At 39.9% G+C, this 12,119-nt stretch overlaps 1 protein-coding gene across 3 annotated transcripts in view; it reads right to left on the bottom strand.

Annotated features, from left to right (window-relative positions):
* Positions 1–2,943: 2,943 nt before the first annotated feature.
* csmd3b (CUB and Sushi multiple domains 3b) overlaps positions 2,944–12,119 on the bottom strand; it is a 370,269-nt gene continuing 361,093 nt past the window's right edge. For all 3 annotated transcript variants that reach the window (XM_006787920.3, XM_006787921.3, XM_035906501.2), the window contains exons 65-72: positions 11,247–11,358; positions 10,971–11,150; positions 9,677–9,736; positions 8,608–8,766; positions 7,447–7,583; positions 6,862–6,949; positions 6,232–6,367; positions 2,944–5,591 (exon numbers count right to left, since the gene is read on the bottom strand). In XM_006787920.3, the coding sequence (XP_006787983.1) occupies positions 5,432–5,591; positions 6,232–6,367; positions 6,862–6,949; positions 7,447–7,583; positions 8,608–8,766; positions 9,677–9,736; positions 10,971–11,150; positions 11,247–11,358 (1,032 nt within the window). In that variant the 3' untranslated portion in view covers positions 2,944–5,431. The remainder of the gene's footprint in view (positions 5,592–6,231; positions 6,368–6,861; positions 6,950–7,446; positions 7,584–8,607; positions 8,767–9,676; positions 9,737–10,970; positions 11,151–11,246; positions 11,359–12,119) is intronic.

Below are 12,119 nucleotides of genomic sequence, written 5' to 3'. Positions count from 1 at the left end.
AATAGAGTCATACATTTTACAAATTATTTCATCATAAAAATATATTTCTGTACAAAACACTTTTTTATTCTATATTTCATCTTTTTTTTTTCTCAAATGGTGAATATTTCCAATGTCCCCCAGGCAGGAACGGCTTTAAGTCTTTCAAATCACAAGGGTCTTATTGCGGTCAGTCAGTAGGAAAAGCTTGTGGCAAAATAGACTGAAGCTTAGAAAAAAATGACCTCTGATGACGAGTGAGGGGAGCAGAGGGCGCTGGAGCAGGTGTGTGTGTGTGTGTGTGTTTGTATGTATGCATGTGTGCATGCGTGTGAGACAGAGCGAAAGGGAGGGTCTCGTGGTTTTTGGTAGGCACTGTGTCAGATTCATACTGAAGAAACGGCAACAAAAGCAACAACAACAACAACAAGAGCGGTAACAATCAATCCGACCTGTAATAAGAAACGATGTCATGATAGCGTTGAAGTGCGGCACAGTCACAGCATGGATAAACAAGGAAGCCGCAGCTACCTTTGCCTTTAAATCAGTAACGACTTTAAAAGGAGTTTTCTTGTCAGCTGGATGTGGTTGGCGCCTGTGGTCACAGCAGCGGGGGTTCTTAAAACAAAGTGGATGTTTTTGTTCACCCTGGCACCCAGACTCATTAAAAAGTCTAGTTATCTATCATGTGCGGGACCCCAAAACTAACAAAATTCAGCCTTTCGTTCGTGAAACCAGATTCTTCAAAAAGGAAACAACAAAAACAAACAGTTTTATTCAATGAGCAACAAAGCTGCAAAACAATGACTAATGCTGATTGATACTTCTATTTCTGCCTCCTGTTAAGACCAATTAATATGGTTTACTACCAGGCCCTTCCCTCGTGATAGTTAATTTACTCTGAAAGCTTTCACACAAAAACTCAAACATCTACTCATCTCTCAGCAATGGTTCATTTATGGTACATTAGAAAGGCTGATATCAAGTGCATCAACAGTGGCAGATAGGGGCAAAATATAGAAGAGGTTGCAGAGTGTTTATCAAAAGGTGGCAGATCACACTGGAACAACAACAATCACAACAAAAAAATAAATAAATAAATAAAATTGAGATCATATGGCTGCTTTTATGCAATATGCATGAAATAAGGAAAAAAAACAAGCGTTGGCTTCAAATAGTCAAGCATTATGATAAATGGGTCAGTTCATGATTATAAATAGATTATAAGATTTGAACACAGACATGCATGTCATTAAAATCTGTCTGTTGTTGAGCAACACTCATGTTGGAGACTTGTAGTGCCAAAGATAATGCAAACCTTTAAACCTAAAGAGTCAAATGGGGTCTACTGATTTAACATGATGTGGATGTTAGAAAACCGGCAAAATAGATTGTAAGATCACCTAAAGACGATCAGGTCTGTCTGTGGTGTGATTCTGATTCACACTGAAGGCATCCTGAGTAAGATACTGAGACACGAAAGAAATCCATATGTAGGGTTCAGATGCCATGTGCGCTGTGAGCTGAATATATTTTTTAATAGTAGCTTTGCTGCATCGCTTTACAAGAAGGCCATCAAGTTGTCTATTTAATCATATTTTCCTCATATATTGTCCTTAAAACATGTTTTGGGCTTAACAAAAAGCATCATCTATTTGTTGGTGCACCAACTATCAAACAACATCAACATATGTAATTTAAGTAGTCTTTAATTTATACACACTTTATGTGGCAACAGACACATTTAGCTGCCACAAGTAAGATATAATGTCCTGGTTCCTGCAGATTAAACTGTGTATGTTTTGCAACTGAATAAAATTTATTTAAAAATTGTCATAATTCTGAAATGTATTGAAAAACAGATCCTAAGTATTGCAAGTATTTGTTAATCTCTTTTATGTTTGTCTCGTTTCCTTATATAAAATATATAATAGAAATAGAATATGACATGTTATGTAACTCAAATTTGATCAATATATCTATTTAAAAACTCAATTTTGGGCAATTTTATCAGTTTTCATTGTTAATAAGCACTTGTTTTCTTTTATTGTGGCCTTGTACTGTAAGAGACGATAAAAATATCCAGAGATGGAGCTGGATGAGAGTTTGTCTATCAAACAAATGGGCTCCATTAAAATATCGACTTCCTGTGTTGCCATGATGACAAAAAGGTTTGTTAAAGTATACTACTAATCTATTATAGATTTAAAACATAACTAAATAAACAGCTATTTTTAAAAGTACAAGAGTTTTAATTCACTATTTTCTGTGTCCTCACTGCGCCAGCTAGTTCAGAAATCCCAGCTGTTACTCCGTCTTTAGCTTCACCCTTAAAATGTTGTCGGTGTGTCAGTGGAGATAATTACATATTTTTATTGTCCAACATCTCCAGTGCAGGATTCGGAAAAATGGCAAACAAGTACAAACTCTACCAGGTTTTGGAAATCTGCCACCTGTGATAAATGTAGACTAAGGCTACGTCCACACGTACCTGGGTATTTTTGAAAAACGCAGATTTTTCTATGCGTTTGCACCTTTCGTCCACACGTAAACGCCGTTTTTGGTCACTGAAAACGATTTTTAAAGATTTTTAAAAACTCCGGCCAGGGTGGATATTTTTGAAAACTCAGTTTTTGCATTTACGTGTGGACGAGAAAAACGGAGGCAATGCAGAAAACGCAGCGTCAAAGGTGTGCGCATTTTTTGACGTCACACTGTGCGCCACGTTATTGTTTCGGTGAAATGAATTTCTACAATACTGTTACTGTTAATTGTACTCTCTGCAGTGTTTAAATGCTTACATATACACACACACAGTTACTGTCCCTCCACACATACGACTCGGTTCTGCTTCTATGCCCCAGCTTTGTTTACTTTTTCCCACCGAGGCTTCTAGACTTCTGATTGGCCAACATTTCTGCACAGTTAGGAATATATCGCCACCTGTTGCTTTGGCATCTGCCTTTACGTGTGGACGGGATTATTTTTTAAAACGAAAACGGAAAATCTCCATTTTCAAAAATACCCGTGTACGTGTGGACGTAGCCTAAAACCATTTAAAAAGCATAATTGTTGCTGGCAAACCTTGCATCTCAACAGTAACGACAACAACAATACCACTGATGCTCATGATTGCCCCAGTGGGAAAGACGGTGCATGTGTGAGGGTCTTCAAAATACAGAACAAATTAAAATAAACCAGCTTAATGTTACAAAGAAACCAAAATACTGCTTGTGACTTCTGTGAATAGCACATAATTATAATGTCTTTTATTCCGATGTTTCTTTCTTTTTTTTCTAAAAACTCTGCTATAATCTGTCTTTACCCTTTAGCCCCTCCCCTGTGGTAAATATATAGCACAAAAATATAGGTGGTGAATGCTCCCGAATATATATATGCAATAGATTTACAGATCAGAAGATTCTGCAGCAGTAAGAAAGAAAGAAGATAAGCACTCTCAGAGTGCAGAATTACAGTGGAACAGTGTCCACAATTGTAGGGTTACAACCTTGTTGCCTTTCTTTTAGCCTGTCTATCAGTTCATGTCTGTCTCTGCCTCCTGTCTGTCCTTCTGTAAGCCTGTAAATCTGTGTTTAAACTGTCTGTGAAGTGGAGACATGGATGGAGCCTGCAACAGTCCGAGACCAGGCTCATCTTCTTTGAACCTGTCTGTCTCATTGCATGACTGTTAATACCACTTGTCTCTACCTGACTCTCCAGATTTTGTATGTGTACCTGTCATCATTTGTGTCTGCCATTCACCCTGTCAGTAACCTTTCCGTCCCTATGCTAGTCCATCTCTCAGCGGGCAGACAGGTAGTGTTCCCATGAAATGTGCTTTAGTGCCAGAGCTTCCTCTGTTTGTCAAAGTCTTTCTCTTTGTTAGTCCATCAGAGTCCTCTGTATCCATTTAGTGTCTTTCTGGTCAAAATCCATTTAAATTCGCAGGATCAGGAACATCTTACCTCATATTCTGTCTGATCTGATTCATTATGTAGAGGGAGGGCTGACCTCTCCCAGTAAATGATTTCAGGTTAGACAGGCTCTGATTGGCTGGGTTACAATTTCAAAATCTTCTTTTTTTCTCTTAATGACTCCCTTAGTCTACTTCCAGTTCAGTTAGGGCCTGTCTCCATCTCCTTAGCCTCCTCTCTTATCCATCGGATGGGAAGAGGCAGTTTATCCTTTAGATGAGACAGTCTCTCATCCGTTCTCTAAGTGCTAGCTCCCCTTTAGACTCCTTTTAGTTTTGCTGTGCTCTAATCCCAGTTCAGTTAGGATTACAGCTCCATCTCCAAGGATGCCCTTATCCTTCGCTTAGGAGTTAGTCTCTTTTCAAAGCAACTTTTGCAACTGTCTGCTAACATTAGCCATCTTAGATCCCATTTCAATAGAAAAAAAGACAAATACTGGCTGGTAATACCAGCCTCTGGTTGTAATGGAGACAGGAGGTTGTCCTGTCTGGCTGTTAGGGTGTTGTATTCCATGGTTGTTTCAGACATAGTTTCCTCTTCACAAAGCATTAGTCCGGTTTACTGATGGTCTGCTGGTGACAGTGTTCTCTTTGTACTGTCAGTGTTGAAACCAAATAGTTATAAACAGTTTTCTTAACATCACAGTGTCTTTTATGACATCATCTTCATGTCACATCTCCCCATCTGTGGTCATTGTGATTACGTTTGTTCTTTTTTTTTTTTCCATATTTAAGGACCTGTTTAATACAGCCAGTTTGACAACATGTTACATATGAAAAATATTTTTTAGTGGATTATCTCTTTGATTTCCAACTACAGCTGGGCTTTGACGATGTGCGCTCTCTTTCTCCAGGCACGAGTGATCATAGATCCCACTCTGGGTCCTCCTCTTCACAACTTTGTGTGACATACAAAATTTGGCATTGGGTTGTGATAACATGTCATGATGTCCAACTAGCAGGTCATGGCTTAATCATTAGTACTCATATTATAGATAGTGAGAGAGGTTAAATAAGAGGTTAGAGTATAATGGATGTATCTGGTTTGGAATCCAATTATAAAGAATCCATGACCCGCTGAGTCTTGGGGTTAGAGACAGATAATAGCCAGTATGGTTTTCCATTCAATAGTATCCCTTTCCATCTCTTGATGTTACATCTCCCATTGAGTTCACACTGGCTGCTTGCTTCTATCAAAGGCAGCAGACCTTTTGTGTTCATACTTGTTCAAATTTCATTTGCGGATACAAAATGCTTTCAGTGACGGAAACCAATGCTGGGTTTTGGTTTCAGCTGGAGAGCTGGGTTCGATTAGGTTTCTGGACTGGGAATGAAGGTCTTTTGTAATCAGTGTGCAGACCATGTCGTTCATGGTGAAGTTTGCATCGAAGCACGGAGCTTTTGTCTTTCGTTGTCTCTTACCAGCCGTGGTCCCATTGGATATCTGAGTCATTAAATTCAAGTAAGGTCAGTCGATCCTCAAACCATGGTGCATACGGTGTTTAGATTTGGATCAAACCTAACAGCCTTCCCCTCCACAGCCTTGGCGTTGGTGTTGTACATGGGGTTCTCAAAGGCGGCCTGGCCGTTGTTGTTTTCATGGACTGAGCATCCTGTGTATTGTGTTTTTGGTGTGGTTCTGTGCAAAAAACAACAAAGAAAACCACACATATAAAGAAATCATAAATACACCATTGGAGAAGCAGAAATGCTCTAATTGCCTATTAATGTTAACATTACTGAGCAGCCAGTGGACAATACAGAATGCAGTCTTGAGAGTAGAAGCATTGTAAACAAGCCTTAAGAAGGATTAGAGAGCGTGTTGCACTTTTTAGGAAGCCTAGTGAGATTCCAATCAGCTCATCCAAAACTAATTCCTTCAGCAAGCCTTTTTTTTTAAAAGATATTAACAGCAGAACAGAAGTTATTTGCATCTGTTAACAATGCGAACACAAGTCATTTGTGCTTAAACCATATCTCTGAAAAATCCAATTTACCACCTCCTAAACAGAGTTGTTTTGCGGCACAGTTTGCAACAGACAGTGACTTAACTGTCTTTGAGCACTGCAACAACCAAACCATTGAGGGAGGCATTGTTATCACGAATTAGACAGCTTCCTAAAATGTTAACAATGCCTTTTTGCTTTTTGTACGTTGTTAATGGAAAACAGAAATGAAACCACGATGCAATGACAGGAATGTATTCCTTTCAGCTGCTGAGATGCAGCTGAATGACACTTCAAAGGGATATGTGCAGGTTTACTTTTTTCAACACATACCTTTGTTTGTAGAGATAAAAGCCAAAACCGGTAAAGATCAGAGCAAAGAAAGGCACCAGGATGGCGATAGCCACAGAGCTGCTGTTGGTACCAAGCTGGGGGGGTGGCGAGTTTTGACTCTCCGACATATTCAGACCTACGGCAAACCAGGAAATATACTGTCATCAAAGTGATTTGATACAACAAGAAATATTGTTGCGGGTTTGGAACAAAAGGCTTTCAAGCTGAGTTGTTCAGCAAATAACCGACTGCACATTTTTATTAGTTGTAACTATGATAATAAAGGTAGGGGCTCTGGTAATTGGAAGTGGATGTGGATGCTACCAGATAATGATTATTTTCTGCTTAGCATCTTGCAGGTGACTTGCAGCTTACATTGGACTCGGGAGCTTGTAGTCTTCTTGCACAGGTCCAACCTTTTAAGTCTAAAGAGCAGCTTTTCCTCTAGTTGAGAATACACTGCATGGCTGTCCCTGTTGCAGCAATAAAGTCACTAGAAGCTCCAAGATTACTTACTGAATTAGTTTGAAGCAGTCTGCCTGATTTTACTATCAATTGTAGTCATCCATTGCTGAATTCCAAAGGAGCCAGTATTATTTGGTGCTGCTGGCAAAATCGAAAGAGAATTACCCAATCTTTGCAGTCCAAACTGTCCATAGTCTTTTCCCTGAATGGAACCCTGGAATACGTAACTAGAGCCATCGGGCTCTGCTGATACCTGTAGATTAAAAAGAAAGAGCGGTTGAGAAATTGTTTAGGCGGGAGAGGAAAGAAAAACAACTGTGAAGAGAAAAACAGAGGGACAAAGAATGGTTATCTTCTGGTTTCATGTCAACACTACTGAGCAAATGAATCGAAGATTATGTTTGGGTTTTGCTGAAATCTTTGTATAAGGTGTATTTTCAGGGAGGTTTGTTTATTTTCTTTTTCCTCCCTTGGCAAGATTTCACAAAAACTACCAAAGCGAATGTTGTGAAACCTGGTGATGAGGTGGTGCATGGGAAGGCAAAGGGACACAGTAAATGTTGGCTCCGATCTGGAGGGCTGTCTTTAAAATTGCAAGAAAGAACATTGGCCTTGGCAGAGAAGGTAGTCTCTGATAGCTGGTGTAGTTTAAATATTTCACTGACTTATATATACATAAAGTCAAATGGCTTCAATGTAAATGCAGCTCAACTGAATATGGTTGGGTTGATTTTATCGGCTGGGACTTACAAATCCATCCATGGTCCAGGAATCATCTATAATCTTGGCGGGAGAGATGGCTGAATCTTTTAGTTGGTTTCCCTGGTTCACATAATTCACCTGATACATCAGCAGCAACAGCCTGGCCTCGGACGCCTTGTACACTCCTAGAGGACAAAAAATAAACACGTGATTTCTGGTTTGCACATGGTACATGGTTTAATGGCTTGCTCACTATAGTTCATTAGATTCTACAGCACGTGTTTCTACTTTGTCTGGTGCACCAGCGAAATACATGTCGTTAGTTCTGACATTTTATCGGGATACAAAGAAAAGACAGCAAAGTGAATGGAGCTGCAAAATAAAGAAAATATTTGTTTTAAAAAATGGATGATTTTTTTAAAAGAGAAAACCAGGAAACTGAAGTTAAGCGAAGAAATTCAATTCATGAACTCATAAAAAGGTGAGAGCGACGGCTGTTTTTCATGTCTCCAATCTAATACAGATATAGCCAACTGATATATTCTTCCAGCTTCACTTTTGGAAATAAAATACAAAGTATGCACATTTCCCAAAACACCAAACCCCTGCTTCCTTTCAAAATATTTCCTGAGTAAAGAAAACTTGACATCTTAAACAGAAAAAAACATGCAAGTTTTATGTAACTGGCCACTGGCCTTTCTGTGACTGTGTGAGTGCAGCTTTAGCTGTTATTGATCTAAAGCTGCTCCTTTAAGCCAGAAGACGAATGTCTGATAGCGGCACGGTTTTGTGATATGGTGTTTGTGCACTCTGCTACTCCAGGAAGCAATTCTAGCTTCAACAGGATTTGTGTTTTAATAGGGTCTTAACCCCCTGCTGACACTATTGTGCGACCCTGGGAGGTATGTGTGTGAGTAAGTGTCTGTCTGAGTAAGTGAGTGAGTGAGTGAATGTGTGTGTACAACAATGCTGTAAAGAAGCATAGTAGAAAGAAATGAATTTCAATCATTAACAAAAAGCAACAATAAAGAATAAAAGTGCTCTCAATTCTGCTTGCTTACAGTTTTGCCAATGGATCAATACAGCATAATGTAGTATTATAGCTACATTTTATTACAACGATGGCCTGTCGTGTCACAGCACTTATGTGGTAATCTACTCAAAGTGCTTTCAGTAGATTACTGAACAATTAAACCTAGCGTAACATGCCTGACAGGAGCAGTTCCATGTTGCCGTTGCTAAGGGTAACATTGACTCTCCCCGTTGTGGAGTTAAAGCTGGTGATGCTCAGTGTTATAGGCTGCTTCCTCCCACGGTAATTATAGGAACCCTTCCATATGTAGTTGGGAGCAAAGACATCATCTGGAACTACGAAAAAGAAGAGAATATGAATTAGATTACGGTCCGCTCCAATCTTTAAAAAACAAAACAAGAACAACTGCCTGCACCAATCAGCATTAAACAGCATTAACCCCTATGATGGTACGTCTGTCCTCCTGTGCTGACTCATCATTTTCTCTCTCTGTTTGTCTCCCTCTCTCTTTCTCTCTTGCATGAATCAGTTTTGTGCGTGTCATTAATCTGGCCTTGTGGGGTGTGACTTGTCTGGGGTTCCTGCCACTCAGTGCCACTCACCTGTGTGGAGTCTGCTGTTACTACTTAAGGTGATGATTTGTCTTCAGTTTTCGCTGCATTGTTGACCTCAACACAGTTAACTAAACTGGTTCTCTTCTTTGCCGTTTTGCCCTGCCTTCATCCCTTTATCTATGCTACTTACATTTTATTGCTCTCTGCAGGGCGTCCTGGTGGTTGGATAGAGAGAGTGATCTAAGCCTTCTTTTACTGGGCTCCTTGCCTTTGCTTTATTAACTCTTTCTGTTAAACTTTTCGCCAGGCAACAGGCAGGTGGTTTTAATGTTGTAGCAAACTGATGTATATAACTGCTCAGCATGTGTGTATTTTATGCAGATAAGTGCATACAGTATGGCAGAAAAAGAGTAAGAAGAGCAGAATTTCACAGTAGTTAATTTACCTTTCTCTGTGTAGTGAGGAAAAATAAATTATTTAGAACTACCATAGAAAGCAGTAAAGTGCAATAAAATCGACAAGAGCATAAGAAAAACAAGAGCAGCACTGTGGAGCAGAACGTAGCAGAGTGAAAAGGAGCTGAGCTGAATTTATCGAACGACAGATTAAGCCAGACTAAAACGGAATAGATAAGTCAACAATAGACAAGGAATGAAAAGACTGGAATAGGAAAGATAGTAGTAGAACTGACCGTTTAGTTTGGGGCTGGGGGTTCCTGTTACTGGCTTCACAGGTTTCTTCTTCTCTCCGGCTACACACACAGCCAGAGAAAGAGAAAAAGAAGATAATGTCATATCAAAAGTCATGAGCAGGGCAGCAGGGGCACAGCACAAAATATTTTCAAATGCTTTAGTTTGCAGCCAACCTCCCTAATCAACCATGTTATCCAGGGGAGAGTGCAATTCATACTAACAAGTAACCACATTAAAATGCAGCGGCAGTCACTCTTGGTCACAACGACGAGTGAGAAGTGGGCCGAAAAAGGGTCGAGCAAGACAAACCTATTTAATGGTTACTTGTAGATTGAAATGCAAATAAGGTTAATGATCAATGACCAATAATTGCTGTGTATATTAGATCCTTTTAAAATGGCTTCAAGACACTTTTTCTATTCACCATCAGCAGCTTGTACTATCACGTCAAGATGCAGCTATTGTTGGCAACAAATACATGCAAGCCAGGAACAGGTTATTTGTCCGAGAACCTTAAATTGGATTAAGAAGTGCTCCAATTTTAAAGACTACTCCAGGGCAGCTGGGTGGTAGCCGTGGTGGAAGGTTTCAGAAAAGACAGTGTGTGAGCATGTGTCGATACCAAGTAAAAGATTTTAAGGAGTGCCAACTACATATTTGTAGCAGGGATTATGCTGATTTTTTCTATATAATCAAAGCACCTCCCAAATTGACCTTTTTGTGAGATTTGAAGGGTGCGCTTTAAACTTTTTGGCTCAAATGTTCAGTGTTTCCATCATTTTTCATAATTTGTGAGACAATACGAAGAGATAATTGTAGCATTGTTTGCTAGACAGTGGATTGTTATTGCTATTGATATTTTACAGTATTAACTATGTACAGTACGGGATGGTTATGTTGCAATTCTTTCATTTCTTCTGCGATGGCTCACAAGGTTGTAGTTTAAGCTTGATAAAGCAGGATTAATGCATGACTTCACCTTTATGGTCCTGCCTGGTAAATCTAGCAAAGGGACAAAACACCATGGGACATTTTTGATCTGTTTTGCCTTTGAACCACCAGGCTCACCACCAACCCAAAGGCTGATCAACCCAACAGGAAATCTCCCCCTACTCCAGATGGCTTGTCTGTCCCTGTGTGTGAAGTGACAAAGTCTCCTTGAGCTAAACATGCTCAAACACTGCTATCTGGTCACTTAAGCTAAAACGCTCCAGATCAGATAATCAAAAAAAGATACACTTAAAGGAAAAATGTGAACAATGGAAATGACTGTAGCAGGACAGAAGTACTTACCCCGACATATCGGCATCTTTCCAGTCCAAGTGCTGTCACTCTTGCAGACCCTGTGTTCAGAACCCCCCGCCAGGAAGTAGCCATGCTGACAGCTGTACACCAAGGTGTAGCCAAACCCAGGAAGATCCATCCCTACCACGTCCACATGGAGTGGGCTCTCCGGCTGCTTGCAAGCGTGGGCTGCGGGGTTTAGACAGATACATTGTTACACTTCAGTGAGAGTCTGAAGGGATGAAAGGGTGAGCGGCTGACAAATTGAAACAGTGTGTTTCGTACGTATGCACTCTGGTTGCGTCCCACTCCATGTTAGATCAGGCTGACAGGTTCTGGAGGAAGATCCCTGAATCAAATGACCAGGCTGGCACTGAAATGACACCACACTCCCAACCTAGGCATAAAGACACAGACAGAAGTGCACACAGAAGCCATTAAAGAGATTGTAACAGATCTGATTGGTAAAGAGGAGTCTGAATATCTTCAGCGGAGCATCATAGTGTTGTACTGCTATGATAAATGTTACTCGTATTTCAACAGGTGAATTCGTGTGGATAAAGACCAGTATTTTAATATGAAGTACATTAAAATAGATGTTTAGATGTGGTTGCGGCATGTCAATGCAAATGCACAAGCATCCATTGTATTCCTTAAAATATTAGAAGTATGAAATCAACTTGCATTCCCCGTTCAGCAAGACTTAATTTGAGACTAATCAAAAGTCAAACATATAATGAAGTTTGCTACCTGGCAATGCTGTAATATTTATCAGCCATTAGATAAATTCACTCCTGTGCAGTAGCAGGTAGCAATCCTTATAAAATATCTTACTTGTTTTCTTCCTGCCAAATAACGAATTAACAGTGAATTATTAGTTATTTGGTTGAAATGACTATAATTATTTGGTACTAGGTAAGCAGGTTGTTCTCCAAGAATCTTGAAGGATTTCCTATAGTTCTTGGGTTTGGGAATTCAAGTAGTTTCAGAAGCATCCCACACTGTTAGAGATCAGCACTCTGTGGGTGGCAAATCATCTGTTGCAGGACTCCTTGCTCCTGTTGTCACTGAATTTGCTTCTTTATGACTCTGGCTGTATGTCTGGAGTCATTACCATACTGCAAGTGGTTTGGGACTGACAAGATGCTTCCCTGATGG

Source organism: Neolamprologus brichardi, chromosome 22 (genome assembly GCF_056152115.1).
Source record: "Neolamprologus brichardi isolate AB-2024 chromosome 22, ASM5615211v1, whole genome shotgun sequence".
Classification (NCBI taxonomy): Eukaryota; Metazoa; Chordata; class Actinopteri; order Cichliformes; family Cichlidae; genus Neolamprologus; species Neolamprologus brichardi.
This window is presented reverse-complemented; position numbering and strand designations above follow the sequence as displayed.